A 21,871-nucleotide genomic window follows, 5' to 3' on the forward strand; every position below is an offset into this window, starting at 1 on the left:
AGAGTTTATACAACAGTGCCCAACTGCTAATGCTACCCACACTGCCCTGCATCACGAGCGACATCTTGGCTTCCCCTTTTCTCTCGGGGGCAGGACGGACAAGATGTGCTTTCTAGTACCTCCGAAAATAGAGTAATTCATCAATGTCTGTTTTTTCTAATTTCATCAAGAGTTGTAATAATAAAAGATAAGTAACCACAGAACAGCTTGTTGTGTGGTCTGGTTTTTTTTGGTGAAGTGGAAGCTAATAAAGGGAGACAAATGTGTTGTTTCAGAAGTGCGTTGCCATGAGATAGTCTGTACCTTTAGCGCCTTCTTTAACATTGGATTTGACTTGGTAATTCTCATAACCATATTGCATTGTAGTTCTCTTATGCATGTTTCTGGTTTGACTACTACTCAGTGTGTACAGGGAGTTATAATATACTTCCCTACTAATTACACTAGAACTTACAATACACACATCTGACTGTCCGCTATCTTGAGGCGGTGCTACTCTACTCAAATGGAGTGGCTCTACAGGTACGTAAGTGAAGTAGACTTTCCCCCACAGAAGTCTGGTGCGAGTCTACGAGCGATACTTACCTCTAGAGCATCCCTCTCTTTCTCCCTATTACATGTAGTTCGATAATAAGAGCTAAATTTTGGTGAGCACCAGAAAACTTAAGCCAAGATGGTCCTCGTGATGCAGGGCAGTGTGGGTAACATAATAGAGGGTGCTGTTGTATAAACCAGGCGCGGATCCAGGTGTGGGGGTTTGGGGTAAAAAAGAAAAAAAAACCAGCTCTGTCAAACATTTTTTTTGCCACAGAAATTCATCAAAAATTAGGCCCCCCCCCAGCCTTTCTGACACCCAAAGCAAAAAAACAAATAAGCATTTTTTTTCACCTGCTAACTGGGGAAAGTGAAATCGGAGCATAGGATCTGTATACACTAGATACCTCTCCATTTACCGTTGCATTTTGTGCACATTCTTACCAAAAAAAATGTGACACACAGACATCAAACAGTCAAACAAACACCAGAAAGACAGCATTGGATTTTTTTAAATGCAGGATTTAATTTAATATAGGATTGGCTAATGATTGATGAACCACTGCAAATTCGTTTTCCTTTATTGTCCTCGTTTACAGGCTCAGAAAAGAGCTGCAGTGCTGCCAGACACAAGCGATGGAGCAATGCCATTGGAATCGATGGGAAACGCTGTCCATGAAGAAGAAGTGAAGTTACCAACCACAAGAGACGAGGACGAGCAAAATTCTATTAAGGGTGAAGAATTTAAAATCTACCAGAATGATCGCCATAGGGACGGAGAGAGCAACTCTCAGGATGACAATGAAGGGGAGCAGTCTGGTTTCCATTACCAGGAACACAAAAACACACAGGATGTTGTTGAGGAAGCGGAACAGGGTGAGGCAGAAACCAGACCCAACTGCAGTTCAGACACTGAGAAACGGAACGATGCAGAGATAGGCGTCCTGACGCTAGGCAGATTATCACTCACCCAGCTCATTTTGCGTCGCGGTCTGGCCCTTTTCCTTTGCGTTTCCTTCCTCCTGGCTTCAGTTTACATCGCCGTTTACGTTGTTCCTGCCGTCCGACCAACCTTCTCAGAATCGATGAATGCAACAGCGAACTACACTGCAGAGTACATCACTGAGAGTATTAATAATGGCACAAACATCGTTTGGAGTTTGGGTACTGGCGCAATAACTGTTGGAGTAACAGAATTCTAGCTTGTGAGTTTTCACAAACCCCTTCCTTGTATTGTAAGTTTTAGGTGAAAGCCATTTTTGTTTTATTTAAAAAACAATAGGCAACTCATTTCAGCTGATGCCGAGCTTTAAGGAACCCGGCCATTATTCACAACTGAAACAATACATGGAACTATTTGTACGTATAGTGAGAACATCGTACAAATATTATTATAATACTTGAGTCTTATATAGCGCACGTATCTACCAACAATTAGGTACTCCAGGTGCTGGTAATTACAATGTATGTCTATTTTTAAAGACAGGTAAATCAAGTTAATGAGAAATATGAGAAAGACAGGTAAATTAAGTTAATGAGAAATATGAGACCCATTATGTAGCTGTTTTATAAAGGGTATACAAGGTGCTGTGGCGCATATTGCTGCCACTTCCAGAAACACTTGGGCAAACTCGAAAAGCGAAGTGTTACTGGGTTCTTTGACGTGCATTACACAACACACGGGACCAATGGCTTTATGTACGTCCCATTTAAAGGATGAAGCAATAATGGTAAAGTGCCTTGCTCAAGAGCACATAATGGTGAAGTGCCTTGCTCAAGAGCACACAGGTCATGTTCCCACATTCAGGATTCAAAACCCACGTCACATGAGTGTACCACGTCACATGAGTGGAACACCGTAACCATTGGACATCAACTCTCAAAAGTGTTTGACCTAATTTATAACCGATTTTGTCCGATATATTGGTGGGGTTTTTTTCGGCCAAAAAATGTATCCTGCTGTCAATTAAGTGGTTAAGTGAAAAAAATTGATGTTAAAACTTGGTAAGGTGTACTTGTAATACATTTCTGTGGTTCAACGTCTGATTCTAGCAACTGCCCCGTGGCCTCTTGTATAGGGACCCGCAGCCGCTAGCGCGCCCTCTTTTAGACTCTGCCGCTATAGTAATTTGCGCCACAAAGAAATCTTGGTCGAACTGGGCATCGTACACCTCCAACCGCTGCTCATGAACTTTCACACCCTCCTGGTAGTCGAGGGTGGTCGATTTCTCCTTTACCCTGCCACTTGGTACCTCTTCCAGAGGTGTCAAGTGGATTGGGCGCAGATCCTCTTTGATGTGCGCAGCTGCTGCGTTGATAGGTGCTGCCTCAGCCGGCTCCTGGGGAGGCAACACTTCCGCTTCCCTTTCACTGCTCTCCGCATCATCCTGCTGGGCCATTAAGAGCATCCCCCGTGGCTTACCACCAAGCAGCTTACACACTGGGGCTGGCACATCCTCTTCTAACAAGGACAAAGAGGCCGGTGACAAAGACAGTCCTCCACTCGCCTCCGATCCTGTGATCGAGAGATCAAAGCGGCCTCCTTGAGCAACTGTACCCCACCCGGCAGACTTACGTTTGGCTGGCGGTTCCTGCATCTTCGGTTGCTTTGATCAGTTGCTTCTCTCCTCGTGGTTGTTCGTCGATGTCGTCTTTCTGATGAAGTATACATAGTGCCTCTGCCCACGTCTCAGCATCTCCCAGATCCTTCACCTTCCGTCTGTCTGGTCTCTTCACCATCATCCATCTGGTCACCTTTGACTTGCTTTCTCCATCCTCTACACGTCGCCTCTGTGCTCACTGTCTCATTTACTGCTCCCCATGTCAAGTCCTGGTTCAATTTGTGTGTCCTCGTGCAAGGCGGTCCCTTGCGGTTTTCTGTCCAAAACGCCCATCCAATAGCTTAAGGAGTTCGCGGTATGAATGCCTCTTCTTATCTCCGTCTCCATGGTAAAAAGTACCTTCAATGCCGGACCCTTGAGGCTCGCCGACAGATACACTGCTGCCTCTTCGTCGTCCCATCCATTGGCTATTTTACACGACTCGACATGTTCCCTGTGGTCTATCCATGGCTGTTAACCTCCAAAGTGGTCTAGGACAATCCTTGGGCGACCACAGCCCTTTGTCAGCATCTTTTGTAACTGCTAATGTCCTATTATTTGTTGGTCTCGTTTGAGAGGCCATGGTGTCTCCTTATTAGAGGCTCCTGCACCTCATCCTATTTCACGACCTGGCTCCTCACTTTTATTGTAGTTCACGTATGACTTTCATTGGCTTGTCGCTTCGTTAACTCCAAGCTTGCCTTAACAGGTGGCGTTAAGTCTCCTCTAATGCCAATAGACTGTACCTGTGGCATTCAAGACTGATTCTTCTTCATGATACTCCTTGGTTTTGGAGGCGTCCAGTTGCCTCATGTAGCCTCCTGTCCAATGCCCTGCACCTGGAAAATGGAGGCAAGTCCAGTGTATGCACCTGAATCCAGCGAATTTGCTCTTCCAATCATCCTCTAGTCGAGATACCCTACTCTTCAATTTCGCTATTGTATCCTCCTGGCGTGAACTCTCCTCCATTGCACGGTGGAGCTCATTCTCCCTTCCCTGGAGGTCCAATCGGAGACTGTCAACTCCTCTTGAAGTTCCTTAGCAGTCTGGCCTGTCATTTTTATTTTGTGTCTACGTATGTCATCTAGAAGAGATTATTTATGCTCTTTTGCTTTCAAATGTTTATCTGGTGTTTGCAGGTGCGAGTCGATTAACGACAATGTTCTCATAAATGCACGCCATCCAGAATCCCTTACCTTCCGTCATCTTCCTTCTCGTACACAAGCTTTATATCATTCTCCTACTCGTTATCTTCAAAGACTTTGGAACCAATTTCCACCCCATATTTGGGAATCTGCAGTACTGGACACTCTACCTGTTTTCCTTAGGAATCTTCGGCAATTACTTTTCTCAGACAACTGATTTCATTATCCTCATTAGTGTTTTCATATACTTGTTGCATTTAATTGGTGGGGACTTTCACATGACTTTCACATGATTTGGGCTTTGTTGCACTAGTCTTCTTGCTTGCGTGTAATTTGTAACAGGGGTCAGTCTTCTTGTTGCTGTTTAATATTTTCATTATTTTCTTGTAACTTGTTTTGTTCTTGTCTGCGTTTGTCTGCTTAATATGTGCGGGGTTACATACCTGTGGGTAATAGTAATTGAATTTACTTTTGTGACCCCTGACCCACATATCGTCTTTCTATATATTGTCTTCGGATGTTTTCATTTCATATTATGCGTTGTTTTTGTGGCCCCTTCACTTACACTCATACAGTGTCGTCTTTTTTGTTTCTTTTGTTTTATTTTGTATTTCGTAGCTTTCATACATTTTTGTTTAGTTTTTGATTTTCATACCGTATTTGTTCATTGTGTATTGTTTTGGTCGAATAAATAATAATAATAATAATAATAAATAACATTTTATATGATAAGGGACAACACTTGTACTTTTATTTCATTAAAGGTCATTCACAAGTTTGTGTTTTTATCAAATTTATATATGTATTAGTTCAGTATATTATAAATGTTCGGCAAAAAATAATTGAAAATTTGAGTGTTTTTCCATGAACTGGGATGGGGTGACGCTTTGCCATTTTGATGTCTACTTCAAAAGTAGTTTATTGCTTGAAAAATAGCAATTCACACTGTAAAGTTTTGAGGGTTAACTGTCCTGCTGTCTGAACAGTCACAGACAGTCAAAAAACAATCCTCTTCCCCAGCCATGCCTTTTGCACAGGCTAGTCACCAACAGTCAGATCATATTTCAAGCAAGCACTGTGACTAGGCAAATTCAGTAAAAGCAGGCAAGTGGTTGGCACAGCTGGCCTATCAGTCACCTACAGTCAAAGCATAGCTGTATCATGTTACATAAACAGTCACAGCCTTTCAACTGATCCTGCTTTATGTAGGCTGGGGGCTACTTAGACCAGTCACTTGACTGATTTTGACTGAAAAGACAACTTTGCTGAGTACGTATGTTTGCATAGGAGGGTTAAACGAAAAAATAGGATGGGGAGAGCAGCTTACTTTTTTCGCGGTGAACTGGAAACATGTTTCACGTCCTGGCTTTGACGTTTAACATGTTCCAGGTCAAGGGTTGCCCAAACGTGGCCCTACAATCCTGGCCCTACAATTGTACGTGTGATGGACTTTAGGACTGCTTTTCAGTGGTGGTCATCTTTGGAGGGAAAAGTCACCCAAAAGTCAAACGCCAACCCCACAAAAAATTAACAGAAAATGGGAGAGAATTTATCGAGCTTTTAATGTGATGTCGAGCACCGCGGAGAGTTCAGGTGACTGCTCTATGTTCCGACACCCCTATGTTCCGACAACCTAGATTGTGTTACTCCGGGTTAGCAGTGGCGTCACCAGACTTTTCAGTCTGGGGGGGGGGGGGGGGGGGGGGGCACAGGGGGGCACCAGCATTTGATGAGGGGGCACTTAAGTGGATACGGATCGCCGTCCTGGGGGAGGGGTCTAAGGGGAGGGGGTGCGCATACGGAGGATGGGCTAGATGCAAAATGGTGCCACATTTGATGCTAAATTCGATCTGAAGATATCTCCAGAAATTGCTATTTTTGAGGTAATGATTTTAACAACGCGCAGAATTTTTTTTTTACCAACCCAAATCTCAGATGGGGGGGGGGGGGGGCACTCGGGGGGCACTAGGTTTTCCAGGGGGGCACGTGCCCCCCCCCCCCCCCCCCCCCCCCCCCCCCCCCCCCCCCCCCCCCCCCCCTGCCTGGCGACGCCACTGCGGGTTAGGGTTAGGAATAGGAATATGTGCAGTCGGAACATAGGGGTGTCGGAACATAGAGGTGTAACCAGAGTTCATTTTGTGAGTATTTCCCCCCGATGATTCAACGTTGGTGTCGGGAATTATTTACTGGTCTGAACCCGCGATCATTGTTTAGCCGCATGATGTGAACGGCGCCCTCGCGCACGTGTGACCATTTGCGTGCTGCTCCTTGTTTTTTTTTTACCAGCTGACGGGATGGGATGCCGCAACTAGGTCACGTTTCTTTTGTGTTTTCTGTGCCAGTTGGGTTGAGTTTGCGGTGCAATTATTTTGGCTTATTTGATAAGCAGAACGACGTATGTGGAGTAACATCTAACGCTTCACCGCCCTCAAAGATAGGCCTATTTTGTTTTGTTTTTATTGGGGCAAATTACGGGTAAGTAAACGTCACAATTAAGTGTCGTGTTTGCATGCTGTGTTATCATGTTATGTATATTTTGTGTTCATAGTCATACTGCAGGACCATGGAGGTAGAATGTGGGGCGCACTAGTGATTTGCCTTTCCATGTAGTACGTCAATAGGCCTAACTATGAAGCCCGGGAAGGGACAGGGTGGAAACTTTTTTTGGAGTTTGCTAATTTGTTCGCACGAATTATTAATTCGTTCGCACGAATTACTAATTCGTTTCGAACTAATTACTAATTCGTTCGAACGAATTACTAATTCGTTCGAACGAATTACTAATTCGTTCGAACGAATTACTAATTCGTGGGAACGAATTAGTAATTCGTGCAAACAAATTAGTAATTCGTGGGAACGAATTAGTAATTCATTCGCATGAAATACTAATTCCTTGCCACGAATTACTAATTACTTAATTACAAATTAATAAATTTTTTTTGGAGTTTGCTAATTCGTTCGCACGAATTACTAATGCGTTCGCACGAATTACTAATTCATTTGCACGAATTACTAATTCGTTCGCACAAATTACTAATTCGTGCGCACGAATTACTAATTCGTTTGCATGAATTACCAATTCGTTCCCATGAACTGCTAATTCGTTCGCACGAAGTGCTAACTCGTTCACACGAATTGCTAATTCGTTCGCACGAATTGTTAATTCGTTCGCACGAATTACTAATTCATTTGCATGAATTACTAATTCGTTCGCACGAATTACTAATTCGTGCGCACGAATAACTAATTCGTTCGCATGAATTACCAATTCGTTCCATTGAACTGCTAATTCGTTCGCACTAATTACAAACTCGTTCGCTCGAAGTGCTAAGTCGTTTGCACGAATTGCTAATTCGTTCGCACAAATTGCTAATTCGTTCGCATGAATTGCTAATTCGTTCGCACGAATTGCTAATTCGTTCGCACGAATTGCTAATTCGTTCCTACGAATTGCCAACTTGTTCCCATGAATTACTGGCATGTTCCCGGATGTTAGCAATTCATTCCCAAGAATAAGGAAATCGTGCGAACGAAATAGCAATTCGTGCAAACGAATTAGCAATTCGTGGGAACGAAATAGCAATTTGTGTGAACGAAGCAGCAATTCGTGCGAACGAATTAGTAATTCGTGCGAACGAATTAGTAATTCGTGCGAATGAATTAGTAATTCGTGGGAACGAATTAGTAATTCGTGCGAACGAATTAGGAAATTCAAAAAAAATTTCCACCCTGTCTCTTTGCGGGCTTCATACCTAACAGTGTTTTTGAGTAACCAAAAAGGGCATGAAAAACGTGGCCAAACCCCAACATCGGACCTGGGGCAGCGCGGGGGGTGGGGGGGGGGACATAGGCGCATTATAGGCCTGTGCACTTTGTTCTTTCTTTGTTTAGGTTGTTGGTTGTTTTGGTTTTTATTTTATACGCATTTATAAACCAGGACCAGTGGGAATGTGTAAATGATAATGTTAGTTTGAGAAAAAAAAAATTTGTAAGGCCAAAAAAAAAAAATGTTCGGTCTCTGGTCAGACCAAAGTTCCGGAATTTTTCTTCAAGCTTGGATTGTACAGACAAGGTGGGTACTATTTTGCTTTTTTGGTGTTCTGATGTACATTGGTGTCCTTCATAATTTGCTTTGGTGCTCTCGCAATTGAGGAGGTGCGGCAATAGAGGGCACTGTTGGAGCTACCGCGGAACATTTTTGAAAAAAAAAAGATTGACGCGCATGATTAAAATCGATGTGCGCGCTGACAAGAGACCGACTTATTATTTTTTTTGGCCTAACCAAATTTAAATAATACCGTACCAGCATTGTCTGAGTTCATAATATAAAACATGAATAAAACACCAGATCATGAAGAACATATGACAATGCATTTTGAAACACAGTTTTTTACAGCAAAGCATGTTTGGCAAACAATATAAAACATCCTACCAATTTTACCATATGGGTATGTGGGCCAAATTATGGTGGTTGCAAGGAGCTATATTAAAGTACTAGAGCGCTAACTTCGTGTACAAAGTAATGCCTGCTGGGCGCATCTGTGTTTGTGCACAAACCTATGGAGACCTAGAAATTTTGTACGGCTATTTGCATATCTGCGTTTGCATTCCAAACCGGTGCGTTATCAAAGCCAATACGCCCAAAACCGAAACGCATGATCAGCAAATGAGTGTGTCATTTTGCTCTACACAAACAGCTCAACGCGTGCGCGTATTCCTTAGCAATCCAGCCATTCTCTTTGTTTGGCCCAAAACAGTGATAATGTGTACAACATTATGCAATTTATGACAAATGGTACCGAAAAAAAAGTTGCACATTTGTATACATGTTTATGATCGGTAGATGGCAAGTTCGGGGCTAGGCAAGGATTTATCTGTCTACTGAGTTTTTATGACGAAAAACTTGCAGAGGGTAAAACATGAATAGCTTTTTTTATTAAAACGAAACTACATATACGTACACTGGAATTGGCGTAATGCATATGACTAGTTTCAGTGAAAGCCCGTCCCACTCCTAGGTTGGGGATGTGTGTGAACCTTGCTATTTGTGAAAGAGGTTGTGGAATGCTAGCTCGAAGATATTTCCGTCATTTTGGGGGTATATGTAGCCTAAGGTGTGATGAAATAAAAACGACTATTGTTTCTGTCATGAAATGAGTACAAAGGGTACTTTTGAGAGCTATTTTTCAGGTCCTGTTTCGACCCGAACCTTCAATTTGTGTAAAAGTAAATCATGACGTAATAAACAGGACTCGTTTATGCTACTCTGCATCGGGAGTCCTGTTTATTACGTCACGATTTACTGTGTTTTGTTTGCTGCCCGCAACGACGACTTTTACGCAAATTGCACGTTCGGGTCGAAACAGGCATGACAGGACTTATTTCATCACACCTTAGGCTACATATACCCGAAAAAATTACGGAAATGTCTTTGAGCATTCCACAACCTCTTTAATGTTAAGTACAGAATGCTAGCAGGGTGCTACCGTGAAGAAAAATCCCATAGACACTAGTGCTAAATGCGCATACTTCAAACTTAAAAATAGCGCCACTTTCGAGCCCAATAACATCCAAAATGCTCAGAATTGGAAGCCCCAAGTCCGGGCCAGAGGTTCATTACCATATCTCTTCAATTCCCCAATATTATGGCTTTCAAAACTCTCTAATATAGAATATTTTGAGGGTATAACTTTTATTCATTAGTTGGCGGACGGATTTTTGGCAAAAGTTTACAGGTGTGCACCCAGCAACGTCAATGAAACTTTTGAATGAAAAGAAAAACCTTCAGGGGAAAGGTATGAACTTTTGCTCCTATTGAATGATCGAATGAAAAAAATCCTGGCAAGAATAATCAACTTTGCCACCATTGTCATGGCTGAGGTTATTGCTTTCAGGTCAAACTTCCATAATGGTGGAAATATCATAGACATGTCATGATTTTAGATACCTTGAGAGAAATATTGATTCTGCACTGCCTGAAGATTTAGAAAATACCTCCTCTTGATATTTTAGTTGTTATATTTTAGTTTAGTTTAAAAATAGGACTAAAATGGATGAGATACCTGTTCAGGTGGAAAATAAAAGGTATTTCCATCAAATTCATTTGTACTCTTGTCATATTATCATTATGTGCCATGTTGTTTGTATAAGGATTAGGACATGCAAAAATAGGTACAGTGAAAATCCCTTACTGTGATAATATTTTGTGTACAGCATTTTCTCAGCAACCCAAAGTGCTGTTTTCATGATTTTTTCAGTATTTGACAGAAACTGCTCTCGGCTTTAATCTAATGCCAAAAACAATACAAAAATCCACCTATCCCTTTTTTTTCAAAGGCAAATGTTTTAGGGTTGCATTTGGGGGGGGGGGGTCACCCTGTATATTACCTTAAAACTGTATGTACAAAATGTACATAGTCAAAAAGGGAACGATATGCATGGAGTACCTTCACTGAGGGCGGCTGGGTGTTTGTTCTTTTGAGATACTCACTTTGTACTTTCATTGTCACTGCATTAATAACAAAACATGACCTTAGTGAGGGGGCTGTGTGCAAACGGTCTATGGAAAAGAATTTCTATACTTGTGGCCTATCCTACATTTTCAGTACTCTTCTGTATTTGTCAAGTAAGTTGGGCTTGGAAAATATTTCGGTATTGACATTGGGCAATAACAAAATTATGTTTTTAAAATACTGAAATACCAAAAAAATTATGGAATTTCAAAACTGGGATTCCCTAAAAATCCCTATGTGGCCAGAAAGTGATGTTGTTGCAAAGCTTTAAAAAAAGAGAAGAAGTATGGAAACAACTAGGCTAGAACTTTAATATAGGCCTATAATGGATACTTGTTTATATTCTTTAGGGTCATGGTATAGACAGACTCATAACCAATTATTTTCTGTTTGCTAGTCATCTAGCTGGGCCTTTGAAGTTCTGCTAAGTAGCACCACTTGTTTGCAGTTCCCTTTTATCACCACTTCTTATTTGATGACTCCTTTGTTCCTTCCCCTTCCCCATCCCCTCAACTCACTTCTGATCTTCTTTTTATCTTTACTCACTACCACAAATTGTTGTTGCTTCCCCTGCCTAATTATCAACCTCTATAGCCCCCTTTTACCAAGTATATGTAAGTACTTCATCCACTGTCCCACTCCTCCCCATCCCCTCTATTAACAACTCCCCCCCCCCTTGATCTTTACCCACTGCGACACTCTTTTGTGTCTAATTAATTCCCCTTGCGTAATCCCTGCTTTATGATTCTCCTTGCACTCATGTCTGCTGGTGTGTCCCATACTTGTTTGATTCTGTACCCCTAGCTGTCAATGATCAATCATTAGGCCCCCTACAGGGTGGTCCAAAAGAAAGTTTACACTTTTTCAGAGGCAGATTTTATATAATTGAAGACATGATTACACCTCTATGTTCCGACACCCCTATGTTCTGACTGCACATATTCCTATTCCTAACCCTAACCCTAACCCTTACCCTAACCCTAACCGGGAGTAACACAATGTAGGTTGCCGGAACATAGGGGTTTCGGAACATAGAGCAGTCACCGAAGACATGTTGAAATTGTTTTAAGATATTCCTAAACTACAAGATCTTGGTCGTACATGTATATGGTATTGAAAATAAACTGGGTTGAAAAAAAGCTCAAGTTAAGAAATAACGGCCATTTACAGAAGAACTGTCAAAAGCTAGTTTTGTCCACGTCTATGGCAGTCATGTAGACATCATTCATTTACAGTTATTGCAGTTCCTTATGCATGCAGCTACATGTATATTGTATTCGATCATTCACTGAATAACCGAACAGCATTTTTCCAAATAGAGAATTTTTAAAATGTAAGTGGTCTCAAGAAGATATATGGCCCCAAAAAAGCCTGTGATGTTAATTTACTAAGTATAGTTGCATGGTTTTATTGTTTGTAAAATGACACATTTTTGTGGGGGAAAAAAGCCACTTAACACGCACACGATTTGAAAGCTTCCATGAGAAATTCAGCCCAGCGGTAGCTGTGTTCCAATGGTTACGGTGTTTGACTCATGTGCCGTGGTACTTGGGTTGGAACCCTGATGGGGAACATGATGCTTGTGTTCTTGGGCTAGACACTTTACCACAGTTGCCTCTCGGTCTCCACCCAGGAGTCTAAAATGGGCACCCATGAAGGTTGAGACGAAATTGCGCTGATCTCAAGCTGCTGCAGAAAAATGGTCTCATTCCAGATGAACAGGGGTAATAATTGTAAAGTGCTTTGGAACCTATAAAATGCTATACATGTATTAGCACCACACTTTTGCTTAATCCTTTTTGATCATTTTCTTTCACAGATTGAATTTGGAGTGCCAGTATTGTTGCGTCTGACACAGCCATGGGTGACTACTCAAAAGTCAGTACGAACAGTAAGGAACGCTGTGATGAGACAGTGGCAGGAAACGACCCTTACCCTGCGGAGAGCGAAGCACCTGACGAAAACTCTTTGAAAACACACGAGGGCAGCAGATGGAACCGCTGCCTCTGCCGGTGTCTGTTCCCCGATGCACCAGCGTCAGAATACAAGAAGACACTGAAGGAACTTTGTAGACTTTCATGGCCCCTGGTACGTTTCAAGAATTCATCTCAGGGCCATGAATCCACCCCCCCCCCTCCCCCCACCAACATCTCGGCCATTAAACGACGAAAAATTGTGAAACTCGGTACAAGCATAGAACAACTTAACATAAACATACCCAAGAAATTTCATGACTACAGAGCAAAGGGTTTTGGAATTATGGCTAATTAATTATTCATATGCACCAATGGTAATTCTGCTTTGTGTACACTCCGTATATGGGGGAATGCAGTTTTCACGTCGCGTAGCACCAATAATTGTCCGCTGCGCAACAACCCCTGGTCCGAATTTTATGTTTTGGACATCAAAAGATGCGCAAGACTCGAGGCTAAAAAGTCAGGACAGCTCGGGTTGCAAAAAAATATTGACTGGAGCGGGGTTTGAACCTGTGACATCTGGATTGCCGTTCCGGTGCTCTACCAACTGAGCTATCCAGCCCTATGTTGGCGGTTCCCCATTTTGTCGTCGTCTTTGTTCAAGGGGCACTAGTCAGAAGCCATAAACCTGCATATGCCACGTTGCCAGGCATCACGTCCAAAACATGATGCTAGTAACATTAGTAATTTGTATGTTTTACTTTGATAAAAAAAAAACATTAAAAAAATCCTACATGTACTTTTTGGACTCTGCAATTCTCTGGGGAAAATTCTCTGGTGTTTTTGTGCTTGTAACACAAAAGATCAGTTTGAATAGTTGTCGGGATGCAAATAATTGAAATTTGTAAATTAAATTATTCCATAACTAAAGATTGGTGGATTTTATTCATTCAATGTATCATTCAAAGTGAATTTTTGTTTTTGTTTGTGTTACTTTTACTTTTTTGGTGGGGGGGGGTGTTGAAACTCATAAATACCAAAATGAGAGCAATTTCAATATAACAATGCATCAAAATTGAAAATGACTTTTTGGATGATTTTCTTTCTGGCCTGTAGATGCTGTATCTGACAACATCCATGCTCTACTCAATGACGTCCATCATCTTTACAGGCCACCTTGGGAAGGCAGAGATCGTCGCAGCTTCTCTTGGGCAATCGGTAAAGATGATACCTCTCTTTTACATTCAAAATGACAATCAGAGAAGATTTGAAGGTTTGCATGGTGAAGATATGAATGAGATAAAGTTTATGGTAGCACCATGCGACAAATCTCTTTTGTGAGGTTCTTTAAATAATCAGGTAGAAACTCGATCAATGTTTCGGACGGGGTAAGGGGGGTATTTGCACACTATTGTGCGATAGTTTGCATGATCGTAGGATTTGTACAGTGCCCCCCAAAAAACTGGAGGGCCTGACTGACCCTCCCCGCCCCCCCTGCAGAAATTCCTGTATCCGTCCCTGTACTTGTAAGTAGGCTTATATCCATACTATCTTGCACACAATCAAAATGCATTCTCTACGTAGAACACGCATTACGGTGTACTCCAAAATTTACATTTCGTAACGTGAGTAACCAATTTTGTGTGTCTTGTTTATCATACATAACACATTTTTCTGGATGCCATCTTTGGTGCTTAGGTAGGTCTAGGTCTACTCTATCTACCATGGGGATAACAGTTATTAAACCTTTTCAGTAAGGTAATTTCAGCCCAAGGAAACTCAAAAGTACATCAAAAATGTAACGTGAGTAACCGTGGAACTGCCCATTACTAATAATTGGCATGTAGCTCGCACTGTTGAACATTTCAACAGCTTCCGCATAATTAATTCATCGACTATAATCTGTTGCCATGACTATAATCTGTCATTCAAGCCTAATGGCCATTATAAGTCCCTAAAAATTCCTATGTGGCAAGATAGTGAACTTATAAAGTTGGGGTCAGACATCTCTAAAAGCAATGTCATGCATTGTGCAAACATGTGTGCATTGTTCACCCTCAATTTTTTGTTCCCCCCCCCCAATTGTTTGTTCCCCCCCCCCCCTCCTCATGTTGTAAACAAAACGTGACCAGTGCATGTTGATTGACAAAAGTACTTTTCAAACTGTTTTAGCTTCATTCACAAAAAATTCCAGTTGTTTTAGCGACTTCACTAAGTAAAAGTCACAGATTAGTCTTTATCCTTTATCCCCCTGGCTTTTTGCGATAGTGTATTCCTTATGTGTGGGTAGGCCTACACCGAGTTACGGGGAAGTTTTTTAATTTAAGGCACATTAGGACCAAGTTATGGGGACTTTCTGCTGTCCCCACAGCGTTTTCGGTCCCCACAAATACCTCGTAAGGGGAGTGCATGTCCCCATAACTATGGAACAAGAATGGGTGTCCATGTGTGCATGATGTGTCCGTGTGTTCCACTATAAATCTCAAAATAGAATTTTTTTCATGCGAGCTTGGAGCATGAAGCTGTTACGAGTGCTCGATCGAGGGCCCCGGAAAGTATTGGATTCTTAAGATACTCTGTGGTGCAATCTGAGGCTTTTCCTGACGACTTTCCCCTGACTTTTTGAGCAAAACTTTATCAAATTTGCTTGTGTTTAATACAACTTGAAGGATTTTTAGGGGATGCAGGGGGGGGGGGGGGGTAATTATATTTTTAATGTTTCATTTTTTTTTAATTTCTGAGCAGAACTCGTCACTGAGCGGGGGTTCATTTGAACCCTCCACACACCCCCCCCACCAGCGTATGGGCCTGGTGTTTACATTGTATTCAAATTCCCAGTCATGGTATATGTATCGTTATCTTTCAGGTTATTCACGTGTTCTGGAGGGCACCTATGTTTGGGTTTGAATCTGGAGCTGATACACTCTTCACACAGGTGATTATTAAACCGACCCTTGTCCTCCTTATACTTTGACTGTGGCGACTGATTATGCAACCACAGATAAGGCCCAAAAAAAAAAAAAATCGGTCTCTGGTCAGCGCACGCGTCGATTTTAATCATGCGCATCAACCTTTTTTTTCCTTCAAATTGTCCGCGGTAGCAACAGCAGCGCCCTCTATTGCCGCACCTCCTCAAATTTTTGTACCAAGGAATGGGGAAATTGCACCAAGGCAAATGATGGAGGGCACCAAGGCAAATTATGGAGGTCCCCAATGTATATGAGGACACAACAAAAGCACATTAGTACCCACCTTGTCAGTACAACCCAAGCTTCCAAACAAAAAAAAAGGCAAAAAAAAAACAAAAACGCGTCGCCGCATCAATTCCGGAACATTTGTCTGACCAGAGACCGAATTTTTTTGTTGTTGGCCTAACCCATATTTTGCATTCAGAGTCTAAAGCAGGGTGCTCAACAACTAAACCTGATGAAGTTTTAGTTCAGTGAATGCTGTATATTCAGAGAAAGCAATTTTCTAGTATCTTGATTTCAATTCAAAAGCATCCGGGACATGTTCTCATTCAGCCGATTGAAGCTATGCGGATGTCACACACTGAACCAACGAATTATATAGCAACTGTGCGCGCGTGTGCGTCGTGTCAATGCTTGCGCGCGCACCCATTTACAGCTCCGCCGAATTAAAAACAAACTACTAACGGAAATTTCTAAGAATGCGTCTTCAGATGAATTTTTGGAAATTATCATTTTTGATTGTTTAATTCTTCATAATGACAGCATGCCAGAAGGAATAATTTCACAGGGAGTTTAGTGCCATTAGTATGCTTTCAACAATAATTTTGTCAGTTACTTTTTGGATCGCTGCAAATGATGTGCTCTACCTTTAAGAGACTTATGTATTCATGCTTGTGTAAAACCACACGCACATGTAATGTCAACAACAAAGAATGTATAATTTATTAACTGGGGGACAGTGTAATGTCAAAGATCAACGATTGTATTGAAAAGAGGCAAACGCAATATGGCAGACTGTATTAAATCATTAAATCAGACACGCATAAAAAATCAACAAATCAATCGAAAATAACAGTTAGAATGAGAATTAGAACTACAATCCAAGGGTTGTCACACATTGATTTTCAACTTTGCTCTTTTCCTTTTACAATAATTCGCTATTGATGATATTTCCCCCGACCCCTAGAAAGTGAAATTTTGTGCCTACAAACCCAACATGGCCCATCTGGTCATGTAGACTGTTCATGCCGCTGCTCTACGTCCTGGTCATGCACACTGTCTGGCCAAGTGGCCAACCTCTCCGCAGTTGTAACATCTCATCTCCGGATTGGAAGGGGGAGCATGGCCAGCGAAATTCTCTCGCCAGATATTCCCTTCGAAGTGCCTTTCACTTGCAACACCTTCCAGGTATTCCACACGCTGCCCCATCAGTCACTGCCCTTTGATGACATTGTCCAATGTTGTCAACTGCCGTTGGACTAATGCCGACAACTCTGCAAGCTGACTGGAAACATCACCTGTAGTCTGCTGGTTAGCCTGGGTAGACTCGATCTTTAGTTCTGGATTGGCCTCAGTCTGGGGTTTGGTCTGTGGTTCAGCCAGTTCGGTCGTGTGCTGCTTGATTCCATACAGTTGTGCTGTTGTCTCGACTCTCGTACTTGATGAAATTCCTCGGCAATGATGTGCAGCTCTTTCCACAACATCTTGAAGCTCATTGTCCAGGTCTTCATTGGGGCCAGGCATTGCCTCACTGCATGCTCATGTAGGCCCGACATGAATTGATATGATTTTCCCCCAGGGATCTACCTCTTTTTGTTTTCCTTAATAAAACTGCATCATTTGTCATCTGTCATGTTTTACATTTTAAAAACTTTTTGAGAGGAGATCTGACGACTCTTTTGCTTAATATCAAACGATTTTTACTGTACACTGAATGAATACATATAACAGTTACTGTGTTGTGCTATAAATTCATTTATGACGGGTCGCACCTATGACGTACGTGTTGTGTGAAAGGAATCGCAGGACGCATCGCAGCTTCGATGCATCGTAGGGGTACGATTGGTCACAGTGCTGCGATGCATCCTAAGTTACGATGAATTTCAGGAAATTGGGTGCTAGATATACATGCATACTACATCATCAACATGACTGTATACTTGTTCATGTGTTTCTGTTATTTTATTTATTATTTTGTTCTGTCAAATTTTTGTTTGAAGACGTTTGGAAGCACAAACAAGAAGCGCGTTGGAATCATCTTACAACGGTTTCTGGTGATGAGCATGTTATTGGCCGTCTGTTGTTGGGGAATTTTACTCAACACTGAAGGTTTACTGCTGTTGTTCGGACAGGACGCACACATTGCTAAGTAAGTCCAATATATCCCTTTTTCTCGTTAATTTCCTTTCTCTGTCTTCATTTAAATCTGAGGTCATTTCTTATTTAAAACAAATAAAGCTAGGGGGGGAGGACAGGGTATCACCGTCATACAGCTTATGTTTTAACTCCCAGTTTTGTCTTTGAAATTACGAATCATCAGATAGTTATGAAGTGGTTCCATTATTTCTTCTTCAGATTATCAGGTGTATATGGCATGATTTACATCGCAGCCACACCAGTAAGTGATCTTCAAACTTTCCCTGTAAAAAAAAAACATTCAGTTGTCTAAATGATTGTGTGCATGTACCAGGCAGAACAGCAGAGAAATGGGCTTTGAAGATTAAATCTTCTTGAAAAACTTGAGACACAAAACTATGGATATCCTTCAAAAGATTCCTTTAAATTCAACATGTTACTGAGAGTTGTTCTGTTCATCAGCGACGCCCAAACTGGCTGCCTCACCAAGTTTTCCATGTACCATTTAAAGCAATACACAAACAAGAATGTTCTTGTATACTAACTAATAATTTATTAATGCACCATTTCAGATCAAGCATTAAATGTGTAATTTTCTTATCTTTAGCACTTTGGCGCTGATCTAGGAAAAAAATACTTCTGATAATCTGATCTTATATTAAAATACAATTATTTCGTCACAATCCCTGTGAAATGTATGCCTGTTTTTATGATTTGGTTCATTTTGAAGTGAAAGCCATTTTACCACATGATTGAATGGCACTCCATACTTCTGAGGCAGTTTTCTCAATTTTGTAATGGAACCATAGTAACACTATGAATAAACTACTCCATTAGAATGATCCAAAAATACTCTCTTAACTGCAATGCAGTTGATGTAATGTATGGGCAGCAAAACATACTAACATGCCAGCTTGTTGAAAAGCAGTAAATGTATCTGTTAATGATAGAATGTTCTGTATGTGGTTGCCTTGTCGACTAAACATATGGTCGCCTATAAACAGCAGTGGTTGGTTTCTTGTGGAACAAAAGTCGCCCATGGTAAGGAAAGCATTTTCAAAACTTTGTAGTTACAAAGTTTTGTTGGGTTTTTTTTGGTAAAAAAGGGCGGTTCATACTAAGCAGGAAAGCAAAAGTGAATGCAAAACGCTGATGTCAAGTTTTCAGGCTACGAATTCGCAAAAGTTGAACACGCTTCAACTCAGGGGATTCTGCAGTGAACGTTTTCGTGGCATCAAATTCGCTTAGAAGTTAGAGCCCGCATGAATTGAACCGGTGTCACGGTCTCACTTCTCCGGCTTGCTAGCTTCTCCGGAAATTTTGCTTCAACACGCATGCACAAAATTGCACAGTAGTGTACATTTTCGTCAACTGTATTAGTGTGCTGAGTTCTTCGGGGTTGTTGGTGCATGTAAGATCTTGGGATATTTGTATGCAATACAGGGTACCAGTCCAATCCAGAATTTTCGTTAACTCCCCATAACCAAAAAGAAAGACGTGGTTGCACAAATAAAGACGAAATGGACCACGAACAAGCAAGGAACACGGACCAAGGGGTTCGTTCTTAATTATGAACACAAAGTCATGCATGACGCTGGGAACACAATCAGAATTCTTGCAAGACCATGGAATGACTTGACCCACAGGAAGTGTTACATAACACATTCTTGGGTTTCCCTCACTATATGCTATTAATGGCTTGGTAGACTTCAGAATACAGCCCCAGGAAAAGTAAGCACAGCGGACACATGAGCATGTATCGTGCTCCTGTAACGTGCACTGTTACGTGCTCAATTATCCACCGAAACCACCCGGAGAAGCTAGCACGCCGGAGAAGTGAGACCGTGACACCGGCCTAAAAGTTTTTAATGGTTCAGTAAAGAAATGTGCACGATTTTGTTAAATGTCTTGAAACCCTTAACCCCCTCCCATTATAGGCAGATTTTGTTGTCACTCTACTCATAAAGTATCTACAGAGCCAGGGTATAGTGAGACCTATATTGATTGTCACCATCATCATGGGAGGCCTGAATATACTCCTCCACTTCATTACTGTGTCGGCTCTACAGTTTGGATTGCCGTAAGTAGTTCGTTACAATATAGAAAGTCACTACAGGGCGAGTCCAAAAAAGCAAAACTCAAATGGCAGAACCAATTTTTTAACCCTAACGTACCTAAGTCCATCAAAATCCACACCCCTGTTTTGGAGGATTTCAGTGGATTCAGGATACCTCCTTATTGAGCAGTTGAGGGGACTTTGATGGATTCAGGATCTCAACAGATTTACTCCCGGCTAATTGGTGGATTCTGATGGACTCACTGGCCATCAACGATTTTTTGCATGGCAAAATTGATGGATTTTGGCAGATTCAGGATACTTTCTAGTAAAAATACCTAAGGGGTTAGGGTTAATGAAGTTTTGCCTGTAGCACTTTCAAAATCTAGGATATGAAAGCCCAGTCAATGAGCTTTCCATTGTTAGTACAAGAATCATTCAAATCACTCATGTCCTTTCCAAATTACAGAATTTTGAACACAAACACCGTTTTAAAGTTCTGTCCACAGATCACAAAAAAAATAAGTGTTCTTTCAGCAAAATGTAAGCAATTGTCATTGGGATGCATGTGAATTGTTTTCGTTTTGCTGAAAGAACACTTACCTTTCTTGTGATCCGTGGACAAAACTTTAAAACGGCGTTTTTGTTCAAATTTCCGTAACTTATAAAGTACATGTGTGATTTGAATGATTCTTGTACTAATTGAAAGCTAATAAATTGGGCTTTCATATCCTAGATTGTGAAAGTGCCACGGGAAAATTTGTAAGGCCGATTTGTAAGGCTTACGTAAAACTTTATTTTGAATGAAACATGCTCAAATTTACCGTTACACAGACATTTTGATGTTCGCCGGGAAAATACTTGAACATCAATTTCTCCCATTTTGAAAACAACTATCTTCATGCCACATTTGGAGTTTGTTTCCCTTGTAATGATCCAACTATATGTTAAAAATCATTTTGATGTGTTCAATATTTTTCATGTCCATTGTTCAAAACAAATGGTGTTTCTGTCAATCTTTTCAAACCTCACGAATATTAATAAAGTTCCTATCCATATATGGTGTTCAGTAAAAATTTGTACGACCCCCTCCTTCAAGAGTTATGAATTAGTAAATGTCAACCTTTTTGGCGGGCTTCCATTGGTCGATACCCAGGCGAAGTCACGCTAGGTCATGTTAATGAATATGCTAATAATGTGCCTCGTCACTGTTGCGGCCAAATTCAGCCATGGTATAGACCACTTGTTGTTTTGCTTGGCAGAATTCCGAGTCAAAATTTACCTTGGTGGTAATTCAAGGTGTAACACAAGTGTTTGCAGCAACAGAATAAGCTGAGATCGAAATATGGAATATACTTTGATATTAGTGTTCAACTACTCGTGAAATCGGATTAACTTTTTTATCAATGCGCAATGCAAAGCCTTGGCAACTGTAAGGCTGATCAGGGTAAGTTTTTTGTTGTGAATTCGCAAAAGATTAACATATTTCAACTCCGGTGAATTTTGCAGCGAATGTTTTGAGACGTCAAATTTGTTCTGCTTTCGCTTTACCCATGAAAGAGCTTTACCCATAATTATTCTTATTTACATCTGGACTGAAACAAAATGCTTAAATATCAGTCACTTTAATGTGGCAAACATTGACTAAATACTTTTGAAGATTATTATATTTGAGACAATTATCTACAACATCGAAAATAAAAATAAGGGGAGTTTGCTAGAAAGTGTATTTTCTTGGATGTCGTAAGCTTCCAAGCGAGAATTGCAAAGGGATTTGGAGT

General features: G+C 41.2%; 1 protein-coding gene and 1 pseudogene across 2 annotated transcripts in view; both read left to right on the plus strand.

Moving 5' to 3' along the window:
- LOC119722682 overlaps window positions 1–4,986 on the plus strand; it is a 32,717-nt pseudogene extending 27,731 nt beyond the window's left edge.
- Window positions 4,987–6,436: 1,450 nt separating this feature from the next.
- LOC119722683 (multidrug and toxin extrusion protein 1-like) overlaps window positions 6,437–21,871 on the plus strand; it is a 31,759-nt gene continuing 16,324 nt past the window's right edge. For both annotated transcript variants that reach the window (XM_038192929.1, XM_038192930.1), the window contains exons 1-7: window positions 6,437–6,754; window positions 12,611–12,879; window positions 13,824–13,925; window positions 15,574–15,642; window positions 17,899–18,047; window positions 18,254–18,296; window positions 19,972–20,114. In XM_038192929.1, coding sequence (XP_038048857.1) covers window positions 12,652–12,879; window positions 13,824–13,925; window positions 15,574–15,642; window positions 17,899–18,047; window positions 18,254–18,296; window positions 19,972–20,114 — 734 coding nt within the window. In that variant the 5' untranslated portion in view covers window positions 6,437–6,754; window positions 12,611–12,651. The remainder of the gene's footprint in view (window positions 6,755–12,610; window positions 12,880–13,823; window positions 13,926–15,573; window positions 15,643–17,898; window positions 18,048–18,253; window positions 18,297–19,971; window positions 20,115–21,871) is intronic.

The sequence above is a fragment of the Patiria miniata genome, unplaced genomic scaffold, assembly GCF_015706575.1.
Source record: "Patiria miniata isolate m_02_andy unplaced genomic scaffold, ASM1570657v1 HiC_scaffold_16, whole genome shotgun sequence".
Lineage (NCBI taxonomy): Eukaryota > Metazoa > Echinodermata > Asteroidea > Valvatida > Asterinidae > Patiria > Patiria miniata.